The sequence below is a fragment of the Notamacropus eugenii genome, chromosome 1 (assembly GCF_028372415.1).
Source record: "Notamacropus eugenii isolate mMacEug1 chromosome 1, mMacEug1.pri_v2, whole genome shotgun sequence".
NCBI classification, from domain to species: Eukaryota; Metazoa; Chordata; class Mammalia; order Diprotodontia; family Macropodidae; genus Notamacropus; species Notamacropus eugenii.
Genome location: NC_092872.1, coordinates 365,429,764 through 365,445,411, shown reverse-complemented (window position 1 = coordinate 365,445,411; position 15,648 = coordinate 365,429,764). Strand labels below are relative to the sequence as shown.

Genomic DNA, 15,648 nt, shown 5'->3' with positions numbered 1-15,648 from the left:
AATAATTCCAAAATTCATTTAGAAAAACACAAGCTCTAGAACGCTAAAGAAATAATGGAAAAGGGTAGGGATGTGTAACGAAATGTGATACCCATAGCAGCCGCTATGAATATGCATGTGTATTTCCAGGATAAATTTGCAAAATATTTATTTAATAAACTCTCTTCCTCAAAGGCAAAACCAAAATATTTATTTGGAACATCATTAGAATACTAGAAAGTAAGATCTAACAGCGTACTTATCACTAATTCAGGAGGTGCCGACATCTTAAGCCTTTTTTCTATCAGTCTTCCCCACAAAAACAAGTTCCCCTAGACAAATTCCTACCCCCCCACCCACTCACATTTCCAGAGCTCAAACTATATTATAAAGCAGTAGTCATCAAAAACATCTAGTCTTGGTTAAAAAATAGAGAGGGAGATCAATGGAACAGATTAGACAAGGAAGAATCAGAAACAATGGAACTCAATAACCCAGTGTTTGATAAAGTGGAAAACATAAATTACCTAGGAAAGAAGTCCCTATCTGGTAAAAACCTTTGGAAAAACTAGAAGGTAGTCTGGCAGAAATTAGGCTTAGACCAGCATGTTATACTACATTCCACAGTACATTCTAGATGGATACTTAACCTTAATATTAAAGATCATCCTATTAAATTAGTAGAGAAATAGATCATATACTTCTCACAGCTGTGGGTAAGGAATGGATTCCTTTAAAAAAATTTTTTTAACATTTTATTTTTCTTCAATTACACATAAAAGTAAGGAAATGGATTTATAACCAAATAAAAGATAGAGGCAGTTAACAAGAGATTAAATAGATAACTTTAATTTTTACATGAAACTTAAAAGCTTCTATGTAGACAAAACTTTGCATCTAGGATGCTCAAATAGTAAAAAAAAAAAATTGTATTGAACTTCTCTGACAAGAGTTTGGCATCTAACGTAAATGAACAATTAACAAATGTAAAAGACAAATAGCTATTCCTTAATAGTCAAAGAATAGAAACAAACACTTCTCAGAAGAATTGCAGTGCATTAGCAATGGCATGAAAGAATCCTCCAAATCACTGATAATAAGAGAAATTCAAATCTAAACAACCTTGAGATTTTACTGAACATTCTGCAAATTGGCAAAGATGAGAAAAAATGGCAATAGTGTTGACGAAGTTGTGGAATGAGAGGCTCATTGATGTGTTTTTGGTAGAACTATGAATTGGTGCAACCATTTTGGAAAGCAATTTGGAATTATGCAAAATGACTAAAATGTTGATACTTTTTCACTCAGAGAGGACTTGTGCTCCAAAGTAGCCATTAATAAAAAGAAAACCCTCGTATATGCCAAAATATTTATAGCAGTACTTTTTGTGGTAACAAAGAATTGGAAATAAAGTACATAGCCACTGACTTGGGAATGGCTAAACAAATTGTAGTACATGAATATAATGGAATATTATTGTCCTATAAAAAATGATGTATGTGATGAATACTGAGAAGCATAGATCTGTATGAACTGATATAAAATGGAGTAAATCATTCTATGGAGTAGAGTATGAAGTAAAGAACCAAGAAAACAGTATATGCAATGATTGTCTAACAAGTGCAAATGGGAAATAATCACTCACACAAAAAATCAAAAGTGAGTTGGCAAAATTAGGAAGATCAAGCAGTACTCAAATGAAGAGATATTAAGGCCCATACTTTTGAAGAGGTGGGAAGTCCACAGGTGTTGCCCTTGGTTTTAGACTTGTTCATGAGTTGACTGGTTGTGCTGATTTAAAAGAAAATACTATTTGTTTGATGAGATGACTTTCTGGGAGGGTGAGGAATTCTTGGGAAAACTATGAGTATGTAAAAAACTAAAGGCATAAGAACTGTTTTTTAAAAAGAGAGATCATTGGTAACCTTGGAGAGAGCAGCTTCAATTGAATGGTGGGATTGAAACACAGATTGCAAGAAGTTGAGAAGTAGATGGGAGTTAAGGCAATGGAATCAGTGAGTAGATAAGTAATTATTTAAGTATTGACATGTTTTGGTTTTATATCCCAGTCCTTTTCAGATATGCCATTCTCATTACCCCCTTCCCCTTTTATTTTACCTTGTAAAACAAAAGAAAAAAAAATTCATCAAAACTGATACTGTGACTATGTCTAGCTATGTCTAGCACTGTGACTATATCCATGTATACAGTATTCCACTCCCATAGTCACCCACCTTTTCAAGAAAAGGAAGGAGGTTCATTTTCTCATTTCTTCTCTGGTATCAAGGTTGTTCATTGCAGTTACACAGCAGTTAGCTTTGTCTTAGGGTTCTTTTCATTTACATTATTATAGTTATTTTTATATGGTTTTTTCTAAGTTTGATTGTGAAAGGGAGAGGTGAAGAATTGATAGTTGAGGTGATAGATGAATAGCTATCAATTCTAAAGTGTGGTTTGAGGTGAGAAAAAGTGTGAGAAGTCTTTTGTTCTCTATTTCCTCTTTTTGATGCAGAGAGGAAACAAGTTCATATCTAATAAATTATAAACTTATCGGAAATTAGCATACATGAGTTACTGTTGATGGTTGGGAGGGTGGAGTTCCTGTATTAGGATTGTAGGTGAGGCAACATCAAATCTCCAGTGAAGTAGATCAAGGACCAATAACCTTATACCCGGTTATCATTGGGTCACTGCCAGCCAGTAAAGTTAACAACATCTAAACACGTTTAAAGAAAACTTGAACTACCAAGAGGGAAACTGTAGTGTTCAAGGCGGGTAGACCAGCTGTCTAAACCTAATGGCTGTGCTGATCTTGTAAGAATTAGAAAATATCTTTAGTGCAAAATATAGAAGCCTCATTTCTGGGTAATGGGCCCCATACCTCAGGTCTTAGCTCATTGCAACATAAATAAAATTATTCAAGTAAATGATCTTTTAAGAGCTGCAGGTAGGATTCAGGCTTACCATGGCCTGAAAACCTTTTGGATTTTCTAGTATTTAAAAGGTCCATCAGACATTTGGAAAAGATCCAGTTTTTCCTTTAAAAATGAGAACCATTATTTTTCAGATGTTATTAGTGAATGGTGCAACTTGACACAGCTGGTTCTTACAGTTTTCTTCATCAATTTCTTGGAAATGGCAAATTATTCATTGGCTAGAAAGGTCCAAAGTGCCATTCTTAAATTACCTTACATTCATTTTGGATGTAAGAAGTTGCCAGGTTCTGGTAAATAACTTATTTCCTTTTAAACAAATTATAAAGCTACTACAACAGTAGTGCTTCCCTCTGTTTATGGAAGTGGCCCTGTCTGCTGATGTCCATTTATTCTTGGCTTCTTGTTCTTAGATTATGAAAACTCATCATGATGATCATTAACTTCTCTGACACTTAGCAGTTAATATTTTGAAACATTCACAGTATGTTGCAATCACAGCTGAATCAAATACACAGAAGATATTGTCTTTACCATTGAGAAGCTTCTGGTGAAACACCAAAATTTGTGTTAGATAACAGATATGCTGACTGTTTGAACTCTCTTCTAGTGACTGAAATGATTCTAAATTCTTACTAAGATGATTCCTTTGTTTACAATAATTGAATTGTCATTGATAATTCTCTACTCTTCCTCCCTCCCCAGAAATCAGGAGCTATCTACCTGTCTTTCAATATGACCATCCTATTGTCTAGTCCTCTCCTAGATCAGGATGTCACAATTAGCTAGTTGAGTGTGTGGGAAAGAAGCTCTAATCCAGAGCTGTAATTATTTAGAGAGATGCCAGCAAAATCTAGAAATTAGGTATGGAAACCCATTTAAATCTACTGGGAGACACCTCCAGGGGTCACATAGTCGATTTCTTCCTCAGACTATTTTATATTTATTTATTTGTTTAAATGTTAGGTACCTCCAGAAAAATGGAAGTTCCTTAAGGAGAGGGAGTAGTTCCCCCACCCCCCATTTATCTGGGTATCCTTAACGTCTAGAATGGTGTCTTGTACGCAGTAGATGCTTTTAGTAAGTACTTATTGAATGGTACCTAAGCCATGCCCACCAAATAAATGTCTATGTATGTAATTCTTAGATCTCAGACCAATGCAGTGAGATAAACTTTTATATAGAAAGTTCATGGTGGTATCTAATGTACTTCTTTCTCACATGCTGAAATGTGACTATTTCTTCTTGTTCTGTTTCCCTGATAAAGAGTTCTACATCCTTCTCAGAATCACCATCTACAAGGGATATCCTAGTATTTGATTCAAATGCTTCCATGGCCATGAAAAAATCATTCTTTGATGATTTTTAACTTTTTAACCTTTGTTTTCATATCATCTTCATTTCCATATATATCCCCTCCTAAAATAAAAAAAAAAAAAGAGAAGGTAGGATAGGGTGGAGAGTAGGTCAGCATTACCAAACTCATCAACAGAATTTGACACTAAATGCAGTTTTCCACACCCTTAGTCCCCACCATTGCCCCCACTTCCCCACCCCTGAAAAGGTACGCAGGTACGTTTTCTCATCTCTTTTTTTTTTTTTTTTTGAGGACAAGCTTGGTCATTATAGTTACATAATGTTGAGTTTTTCTTTTGTTATTTTTCTTTCCATTTACATTGTAGTCATTGTGTGTATTCCCTTGACAGTTTTAACTTTATATCCAAGTAATCCAAAGTTTTTTTTTTTTTTGCTTTGTCTTCCAAGTTCTTTATGTGCTTGTTTGTCACTTTTGCAACGTCCCTCTCATCTCTCACCTTCTCCCACCACAGCTAGTTTGGATATATGGTTAGAAGAGGAAAGGGCAGGGAAAATGATCTTCTTTCTCACTCCCCTGTGGAAAGAAATCACTCTAAGAAAGTATCTCCAAAGAAATCACTAAGCAGAAAGTGGCAACCAGCTCCCATTGCTTGCTGCTTTTTTTGGGTGGCCTTACTTTTTTCCTTTTTATCACTTTCCTGAGCTCTGTTGCATGTTTTCTCCTCTAACTGTCAGTATCCCAGCATTACATGAAGGAATTAGACTGGAGCTTTCTTTCCTCTATAAGGATGGGCTTGTATGAGGCAGTGTGCTGAAAAAGTTGGCTCTGGATTGAGGTGGAGGTGGAAACTCGTGGCATCCCAAGGCAGGCAGGGGAAGACAAAGTTACAGAGAGAGAGGAGGAGTGGCACTTGCCCAGGGGACTTGGCATTTCTGAGCAGGTGTCCGTGAATTCACCGCCAAGATGTGAATGGTATTAACATCACAGAGTGAAACTGTCTTCTTAAGATCTGATTCCTGAAGAGGGAAAAAAAAAGCCCCCTATTTCTAACCTCAGCAGATTCCCCATTCCCTAGGAAAACTGGACAAGGCAACACTAAAACAGCTGGTAGAAAACAAAAAACATCACTTACCGAAAAATGTTGCTGTAGCATCAGAGAACCTGAGAAAGTGAGAACTTTAGCTCAGAACTTCTATTTAATTATTCTTTCAGCCTTTACAGGATAAGGATTGCTTTGATCCATTTTCTCCATCCCTTCCTGTTCAGTAATACGTGGATAATAATCTACTGTGCTTTTCCCTATCTTTGTCTCATCATTTCTATCTTTACATCGCAGTATAAGGAATGTCAGTACTAAGTATAATTTTTTGCATCACATTCTTAGAAATACTTTAGTCATACTAGTCTTACCTTCTAAGTCTACTAGTCAGTTAGAGATCTTTGGTTGGTAAATTACCACTGGAGAAAAACATACTAGATTGTGTACAGGGAGTGAGGAGGAACCAGCATTACTCTCTGAAATGGTTTAGTGGAGAATGATTGCTGAGAAGTCATGTACCTAAGCTCTAAATCTGCTGAGGTTGGAAATAGGGGGCTTTTTTTCTTCTATCTACAGGCATCAGATCTAAAGAAGACAGTTTCACTCTGTGATGTTAATGCCATTCAGATCTTGTGGAAGAATTCTGACCAGAGGCAACTGATAGGTGATTTCATCAAGTTGAGTATGGCTATCATCATCCTGGTCTTCATTCAGCCACTTTGGGATGGGACATTTTCTTCTTTGCCCTGAGAGAAGAGCGCTTAGGCTTAGATATGAGGGATGTGCTTCATGCCTTATCCTTCACTTGCTCCCTGGTGATAGGGTGAGGGTCCTGTGGTAGTGAGTAGGCTGAAGGTGCCAGTAAAAGGCCAGGCTCACTGGGCTTTTTGAGATACCATGCCCCATGGAACAATGGGGAAAAAGAGGGAAGGTCAGTGACTATTGTTTTGAGAAGTCATTGAGGCACTAAGGAAATTTGAAAGGAAAAGTATAAAGATCAGTGAATTTTTGATTCTACATGGTCATTTTTTCACACATTTGAGAAGCATGTAAACTTGTTTTCCCTTCCATTTTTGGTTTTCCTAGGTCTACATGTTACCGACAGTGACAGGAAAGCATCAGGATCTGAAATACATCAATCCAGAGACGGTAAGTTTGTTTTTGGAGATGACAGATATTCATACAGGCATCCATCTTCTTCTTCACTTCCCATTTGCCTTTCTTTGCCCTTTCTGACAGAGTCTTTTCTTTTGGCCACTAAGGAAGCTATCTCCTACCTTTCTTTTTCCTTTTAAAGACAAGTATGCGTTCTGAGTCACTGTCATCCTAAATCACTTGCCTGATTTCCCCAACAAATGGTTGGGGAAACTTTTTGAGGCATCCAAAGGAGAGTAATTCCAATTGTTGCCTCTAGTCTAGCCTGGTCTTCCCTTCCTTGGTTTCCTGCCTCAGGACGGTAGCTTTGGGATCTTGTGTTCTCTGGACTGTTATTTTTGAACTGCATAAGTCACTATCCTCTCCTGAGCTGCATGTCCTCAAGGGAGGTCACTGCCATTTCTTCTGGAATATACAGTAAGAAGGCAGGATCTGTGGGCGCCAAATGCAGGACCACACACAGAAAAAGCCACTGCTTGAATACTTTCTTCAAAGTAGCTACAGCGACCAACACTTTAGTCATGATTGCTTCTTTGCAGGTAGCTGCTCTGCTATGGGGGCAGCTGCAAGACCTGATTGAGAAGTTTTATATTATTGATTGCCGATTCCCATATGAGTATCAAGGCGGTCATATTCAGGTAAGGGCAATGGGTATACATCCACCAAGAAGGAAATGGGAACTGAATGGGTATATGTGGAAGAAGGGACCACTTCATAGGAATGCTCCATAGCAGGAAACAGTGAGGATGAGAAAGACAGAGAATGCATATTTAGAAATATCATGAGGTCCTGGCTACTCAGAACTGAGTCCTCATACTGTCTTAGTGCCATAGTAGACTGTAGTTTTAAACATCTACCTTAATATTTGGAAACCAGTCTTGTTCTCTGGTATGTGGGAGATTAATACAATTCCTGTCTCTGATTCCCTCCCTGTTATTAGACTTACTGATTCAATAGCCCCAGTAACATGAGGTAGGCCTAATTACCCCAAGAATAGTGGTTTAGGGGGTTCTAAGTGTCTGTACTATCTGTGGAGTCTTGTGGAATCTGCTGCTTAGATTCCTCTCTTCTACAGGGAGCTCTGAACCTGCACAGTCAGGAAGAACTACGTGATTTCTTCCTGAAGAAGCCTTTTGTCCCTTCCAGTGCCCAGAGCAGAATAATCATCGTGTTTCATTGTGAATTCTCCTCAGAAAGGGGCCCCCGAATGTGAGAATGGGGCCCTGGGTGAGACAGAGGATGAATTTAGGGTCAGGTTCCCAAAAGTATCTCCATAGTTGCCTGGAAGTCAATCAATCCATTGTTTTTACTCTATTGTCATATGAGGAGCATGAGGAAAAGGAGTAGAGAAGGGGATTTTATTGCTTGAGTGGTAGGAGGGAGGAGGGGGTTTCAACCAGGAGTAAAAAATTGGGGATATAGCCATGACAAATTGTGTGTGGGGAAGTAGAGAAAGGAAGTTCCCAAAAGTATTTGAATCTCTCTCTATCTTGGCTCAGAGATAGCTTGGCCCAGCAGTCCCCCTCACTCTCTTTGATACACCAATCCTGGCTCTGGGGTTCCCTTTGAAGGTGCCGCTATCTAAGAGAAGAAGACAGAGCTCTGAACAAGTACCCTGCACTATACTACCCTGAACTCTACATCCTGAAGGGAGGCTACAGAGACTTCTTCTTGGAATATGTGGTAAGAGAACAAAGCACATGGGAGCAAAGCAAGGTCCTAGATACAGAGGGAGCCAATTCCTGGCCCTCAGTGAGTGACAATGTTGGGCCCCCATCCTCAGTCCTTAAAGTATATCTGCCCTTTCTCTTAAACTTAGTCATCGATTCAGTTCAACAAACATTTGTCAAATAACGATGTGGTAGGCATTGGAAATACAAAGGCAGTTCCTGTACTCAGGAGCTCAAGGGAATGCTGTATTTGCATAGGTAAGTGTAATATATACTAATTTGGAAAGGAAGAGAACCCTAGCAAATGGGATTAAGGAAGATTTCACGGAAAAAGTAGTACTGTGCTGAGCATTGGAGGCAAAGATTCAGAGGCAGGAAAGAAGGGACTATGGTCCAAGCAAAGTGAATGTCTTAGAAAATTCATGGAGGCAGGAGATGGGATACTAAGTTCAGGAAAGAGCTAATGATGCTATTTGGCTGCAATGAAAAGTATGTAAAGAGAAGCGGAGTGAAAAAGGAGTAGAAAAGGTGGCTGGAGCCAGATTTTGGAAAGCCTTAAATACCAGCACTTAATAAAGTGCCTTGGCATATAGGTTATGAACCTGGGTGATCAGGAAGGTGGTAGTGTCCCTAACAGAAATAAGGAAGTTTGGAGGAGTGGTTTAGGGATAAAGATTATGAATTTTATTTTAGATACATAGATTTTGAAATTTTCATGGGATCTGCAGGTGAAGATGCTTAATTGACATTTTGACAATATAAGAGTTGAGAGATTAGGGCTGAATATATAGATTTTTAAAAAAATAATATTTCATTTTTTCCAATTACATGTAAAGACAATTATAGTGTTCTTTTTTAAAAAAAAAATATTGAGTTCCAAATTCTTCTCCCTTCCTCCTTTCCCTAAAACTGTAAGCAATTTGATATGTTATATATGTGCAGTCATGTGAAACATTTCTATATTAATCACGCTGTGAAAGAAGAAACAGACCAAAAGGAAAAAAAAACATGAAAAAAATAAACTGAAAATAGTATGCTTCAATCTGTGTTCCAGTTCCAACAGTTCTTTCTCTAGATGTGGATGGCATTTTCCATCATCTTTGGAATTGTCTTGAATCATTGTAGTGCTGAAAAGAGCCAAGTCATTCATAGGTGATCATTGTACAATGTTGCTGCCGCAATATATACAATATTCTCCTAATTCTGCTTATTTTACTTTGCATCAGTTCATGTAAGTCTTTCCAGGTTTTTCTGAAATCTGTCTGCTCATCATTTCTTATAACATAATAGTATACCATTACATTCTTGCTTAGCCATTCCCTAATTGATGGGCATCCCCTCAGTTTCCAATTTTTCCACCACAAGAAGAAGCTGCTATAAATATTTTTGTATATGTAGTTTCTTTCCCACCTCCTTTGAAAAAATTTCTTTAGTGGGGTATTGCTGGATCACAGTTTTATAGATCTTTGGCATAGTTCCAAATTGTTCTCCAGAATGGTTGAATCAGTTCACAACTCCACCAACAGTACATCAGTGTCCCAATTTTCCCACGTCCTCTCCAACAGCTGTCATTTTCCTTTTTTGTCATATTAGCCAATCTGATAGGTATAAGGTGACACCTTGCAGTTGTTTTCATTTGCATTTCTCTAATCAATAGTGATTTAGAGCACTTTTTCATATGACTATAGATAGCTTTGATTTCTTTATCTGCAAACTGTTCATATCCTTTGACCATTTTTCAATTAGGGAATGTCTTGTATTCTCATAAATTTGACCCACTTCTCTATTTATTTGAGAAATGAAGTCTTTACCAGAGACACTTGCTGTAAAAATTATTTCCAAGCTTTTTGCTTTCCTTCTAATTTTGGTTGCATTGGTTTTGTTTATGCAAAAACCTTTTAATTTGATATACTATCCATTTTATATCTTATAGTTCTTTCTGTCTCAAAAATTCTTCCTTTTTCTACAGATCTGACAGATAAACTACTCCTTGCTCTCTTAATTTGCTTATGGTATTACCCTTTAAGTCTAAATCATGTACCCATTTTGACCTTATCTTGGTAAATGGTGCAAGATATTAGTCTGTACCTAGTTTCTGCCATACTGTTTTCCAGTTTTCTTATCAGATTTTGTCATATGAGTTCTTGTCACAGAAGTTGGGGTCTTTGGGTTTATCAACATTAGATTACTATGTGTCTTTTGTGCCTAACCTACTCCACTGATCCACCACTCTATTTGTTCTCAGTACTAGATAGATTTCATGATTTCCACTTTATAATATAGTTTGAGATCTGGTATGGCTTTGCATTTTTAAAAATTTATTTCCTTGATATTCTTGACATTTTGTTTGACTTTATTTGTGTGAAAATTGCTTTGTAATTGTGTTCATATAGCTCCTGGGTTTGTCTTGGCAGGTAGACTGCCAAATATTTTATATTGTCTCTAGTTACTTTAAATGGATTTTCTCTTTCTATCTCTTGCTACTGGACTCTATTGGTAATATATAGAAATGCTGATGATTTATATGGGTTTATTTTATGTCCTACAACTTTGGTAATTTTTTGTTGATTCTGTAGGATTCTCTAAGTATATCATCATATCATCTACAAAGAGTGATAGTTTTGTTTCCTTGTTGCATATTCTAATTCTTTCAGTTTCTTTTTCTTCGCTTATTTCTATAGCTAACATTTTTAGTACACTATTGAAATAATAGTGGTGATAATGCACTGCTGATCATATTGGAAATGCTTCTGGCTTATCCCCATTATAAATAATGCTTGCTGATGGTTTTAGATGGGTACTACTTATCATTTTAAGGAAAGCTCCATTTAGTCCTGTGCTCTTTAGTGTTTTTAAAAGGAATGGGTGCTTTATTTTGTCAAAAGCTTTTTCTGCATGTATCAAGATAATCATATGATTTCTCTTAGTTTTGTTATTGATATAGTCAGTTGTGCTGATAGTTTTCCTAATATTGAGTTAGCCCTACATTTCTGGTATAAATCCCACCTGTTCTTACTGTATGATCTAGTGATATATTGCTATAATCTCCTTGCTGGCATTTTATTTAAAGTTTTGCATTGATATTCATTAGGGAAATTGGTTTATAGTTTTCTTTTTCTGTTTTGGCTCTTCTTGGTTTATGTATAAGCATCATGTTTGTGTCATAAAAGGAATTTGGTAGAAATTCTTCTTTACCCATTTTCCTAAATAGTTTATATGGTATTGGAATTGTTATTTAAGTGTTTGGTAGAATTCACTTGTGAATCCATCTGACTTTGAGGATTTTTTTCTTAAGAAATTCATTGATGACTTGTTCAATATTTTTTTTCTAAAATGTAGTTATTTAAGTTTCCCATTTCCTTTTCTGTTAATCTGGACAGTTGATATTTTTGTAAATATTCATCCATTTCACTTAGCTTAAATTGTCAGATTTATTGGGTAAAATAACTACTAATTATTGCTTTAATTTCCTCTTCATTGGTGGTGAATTCACTTTTTTCATTTTTGATACTGGTAATTTGGTTTCCTTCTTTTTTTAATTAAATTAACCAATGACTTATTTATTTTTTAGTAAAACCAGTTTTTAGTTTCATTTATTGATTCAATGGTTTTCTTACTTTCTAGATGTGTAGATTTGAGAGTTATATGCATAGATGTGATAATTGAACCTATAGTAGTAGATGAGATCAACAGGGGGAGAGTATAGGGAAAGAAGAGGGCCCAGGACAGCCTTGGAGTTTGCTGGTGTTGATAGGGCGGTGAATACAGAAAAGCAGACTAAGAAGGAACATTCAGATGGGTAAGAAGAAGCCTGGGAGAAGAGAGTGTTCATAGAAGATACAGGGCAGAGGAGGTAGTGTTGAAAAACTGAAAGGTTAAAGAGGATGTGGATTGAGGAAAAAGCTATTAGATTTCTTGATTAAGAGATCCTTAATGAGCTTGGTGACTAGACTCACTAGAATACTGCCACTGGAAGCCAGATTGCAAGGGTCTGAGAAATAAGTGGGTGGTAAGGAAATGGAGCCAGATGGGACAGTAGATAGGGTGCTGGACCTAAAGTTAGGACCTGGGTTCAAATCTGGCCTCAGACACTTACTAGCTGTGTGAGTTTGGGCAAGTCACTTAACCTTTGTCTGCCTAGGAGGCAGGTAGGTGGCTTAGTGGATAGAGTGCTGGGCCTGGAGTCAGGAAGACCTGAGTTGAAATCTGGCCTGAGACATCCACTAGCTGTGACCCTGGACAAATCACTTAAGCCCTGCTTGCCTTAATCCCCTGGAGAAGGAAATGGCAAATCACACTTTGTCATGAAAACTCCATGGATAGTATGGTCCATGAGTTCATGAAGGGTCTGACACAACTGAATAATTGAAAAACAAGGAAATGGTAGAAGTGAGTGTAGACTACTCTTTCTTAGAGTTTAGTGGCCAAAGTTTGGAGCGTGGAGCTGATTTTCTGCCCTGGGGTCTGGATGGTCACTTACTCCTTTTCCTTTTCCCCAGGAACTGTGTGAACCCCAGAGCTATTGCCCAATGCATCACCAGGACCATAAAGCTGAACTTTTGAAGTGTCGTAGCCAGAGCAAAGCATGGACTGAGGAGCGCCAGCTCCGGGAACAGATCGCTTGTCTCATGAAGGATGGGAATTCAAGCTGAAGAGGGAGCTGTCCTCAGAAAAGTCACTGGCTCGCACTGTGGACCCCCCAGAGAGGAAGTAGTGACTTCTGTGAAAAACCAACCCAATGGTTTACAAAAAAATACTCAACAAATCAAAGATTTTGAATGCAAAAGTCAAGTCAACCTGTGTTCCAGTGAGAATAGGAGCCTTCTCTATGGGCTGTGTGCCAAAGGCTGTTTTTCCTTGCTTGAGCTACAAAGTTTACAGTAACCAAGGAGAATTCTTCCTTTCCTTCCTCTACTGTATGTCTTCACCTCCTTCAGCCAGCTTTTCTTCTCAGCTTGAGGCAGTCAGAGTTGGGGTAGTAAATTCTTTCTTTTCTCTGAATTTCCCTCCATTCTCTTCTTTTCTGGTTTAAAAAAATGAGATAAACATTACAAGATGAGAGTGGCTCAGATTATTTCATGTTAGTTTCACATGAATTAAGAACCCCCCTGTTACTTGTGACATTCCAGAAAGAACCTTAAACCACCATGGTATGACCATCTTCATTCATTGCCTACTACCCAAGCCTTTGTCTAGCTCCATGTGATCCATTCAGTAACACTTACTACCCTAAAAAGTGCTCCAGGGTCTTCTGCACCTGACACTCAGCCTCAGAAAAACATTGTGACTTGGGTTATTGACAACTCACAATCAGATATACCCCTAACTGGACACAATTTTCTTAGACTACGGCCAGAGATGGATATTCATTCTAGCTTTCCAAACAACTCTCCTCCCAGTTCTTGTCATGGCCCAGCAGAATGAACTTCAAGAATTAGGTTGATTACTATTCTGGAGAGCAACTTGGAACTATGCTCAAATGGTAATCAAATTGTGCATATTCTTTGAACCAGCAATGCTACTACTAGGTCTGTATCCCAGAGATTAAAAGGAGGGGGAGGGGGAGAGGACCTATTTATAAAAAAATATTTATAGAAACTCTTTTTGTGGTGATGAAGAATTGGAAATTAAGAGTATGCCTATCTATTGAGGAATGGCTAAACAAGTTGAATATGAATGTAATGGAATACTATTGTTCCATAAAATGATGAGCAGGCAGATTTCAGGAAAACCTGGAAAGACGTGCATGAAGTAATGTAGAGTGAAGTGAGCAGAATCAGAACATTGTACATTCTAACAGCAACTGCAGTGACCAACTCTGATCGACTCAGCTCTTGTCAGCAGGACAGTGATCCAAGACAATTCTAAAAGGTTCATGATGGAAAATATTATCCACACCCAGAGAAAATAATGATAGAGTCTGAATGAAGCATACTGTTTTCCTTTTATTTTGTTCATGATTTTTTTCCTTTTGCAAACTAATTGTTCTGCAAACTTCTTTTGCAACATGACTAATATGGAACTAAGTTTTACATGATTGCACATATGTAACTTGTATCAAATTGCCTACTGTCTTAGAGGAGGGGAGAGAGGGAGAAAATTTGGAACTCAAAATTTTATTTAAAAAATGTTTAAAATTCTCCATACATGTAATTGGAAAAAATAAAATACATTAAAAAAAGAAATGAGCAGGTGGATTTCAGAAAAACCTGGAATTATTTGAACCAGATGCAAAGTGAAGTGAACAGAACCAGGAGAATATTATACACAGCAACAGCAATACCCATGTGATGATCAACTGTGAATTACTTATTCTCAGCAATACAGTGATCCAAGACAATATGAAAGGATTCATGATAAAAATTGATATCCCCCTCCAGAGAAAGAATTGATGGAGTCTGAATGCAGATTAAAGCATATGATTTTTCACTTTCTGTATTTTTAAAAAATATATAATTTATTTTCAGTTCTTAACTCACTTCCACAAGAATTTGAATTCAAAATTTTCTCCCCATCCCCCACCCTAGGACAACATGCACCCCAACCACCCTCTCCTCCAGTCTGTCCTCCCTTCTTCCATCCCCCTCTATTTTCCTGTAGGGCAGAATAGATTTCTGTACTCCATTGCCTGTATAGCTTAATTTCCAGTTGCGTGCTAAGATAATTTTTAACATTCACACACATTAATATATATATATATATATATATATTCCCTCTACCCTAATAATGAAGAAGGTGTCTTGAGTTACAAATAACATCTTTCCATGTATATAAACAGTTCAACTTTAATGAGTTCCTTAAGGCTTTTCTTTTCTGTTTACCTTTTCATGTTTCTCTTGATTCTTGTATTTGAAAGTCAGATTTTCTATTCATCTCTGATCTTTTCAACAGGAATGCTTGGAAGTCCTCCATTTCATTGAAATTCCATTTTTTCCCCTTGAAGTATTATACTCAGTTTTTCTGGAGAGGTGATTCTTGGTTTTGATCCTAGATCCTTTGACCTCTAGAATATCACATTCCAAGCCCTTCAGTCTCTTAGTGTAGAAGCTGCTAAATCCTGTGTTATCCTGATTGTATTTCCAAAATACTTGAATTGTTTCTTTCTGGCTGCTTATAATATTTTCTTCTTGACCTGGGAACTGTGGAATTTGGCTACAATATTCCTAGGAGTTTTCCTTTTGGGATCTCTTTCAGGAGATGATCGGTAAATTCTTTCTATTTCTATTTTACCCTCTGGTTCTAGAATATCAGGGCAGTTTTCCTTGATAATTTCTTGGAAGATGATGTCTAGGCTCTTTGTTTCATCATGGTTTATAGGTAGTCCAATAATTTTTAAATTATCTCTCCTGAATCTATTTTCCAGGTCAGTTGTTTTTCCAATGAAATATTTCACATTGTCTTTTATTTTTTCATTCTTCTGGTTTGGTTCTATAATTTCTTGGTTTCTCAAAAAGTCATTAGCTTCCATCTGCTCCACTCTAATTTTTAAAGAACTATTTTCTTCAGTGAGCTTTTGAACCTCTTTTTCCATTTGGCCCATTCTGCTTTTTAAAG

General features: G+C 37.1%; 1 protein-coding gene across 3 annotated transcripts in view; it reads left to right on the top strand.

Moving 5' to 3' along the window:
• Positions 1 to 14,279, top strand: part of CDC25C (cell division cycle 25C) — a 46,744-nt gene extending 32,465 nt beyond the window's left edge. For 2 of the 3 annotated variants that reach the window (XM_072630404.1, XM_072630403.1), the window contains 5 exons: positions 6,356 to 6,418; positions 6,964 to 7,062; positions 7,500 to 7,633; positions 7,996 to 8,107; positions 12,594 to 14,279. In XM_072630404.1, coding sequence (XP_072486505.1) covers positions 6,356 to 6,418; positions 6,964 to 7,062; positions 7,500 to 7,633; positions 7,996 to 8,107; positions 12,594 to 12,746 — 561 coding nt within the window. In that variant the 3' untranslated portion in view covers positions 12,747 to 14,279. Of the gene's footprint in view, positions 1 to 6,355; positions 6,419 to 6,963; positions 7,063 to 7,499; positions 7,634 to 7,923; positions 8,108 to 12,593 lie in introns of those variants that run through there. The other variant, XM_072630405.1, reaches the window with a different exon arrangement.
• The last annotated feature ends 1,369 nt before the right edge of the window (positions 14,280 to 15,648 follow it).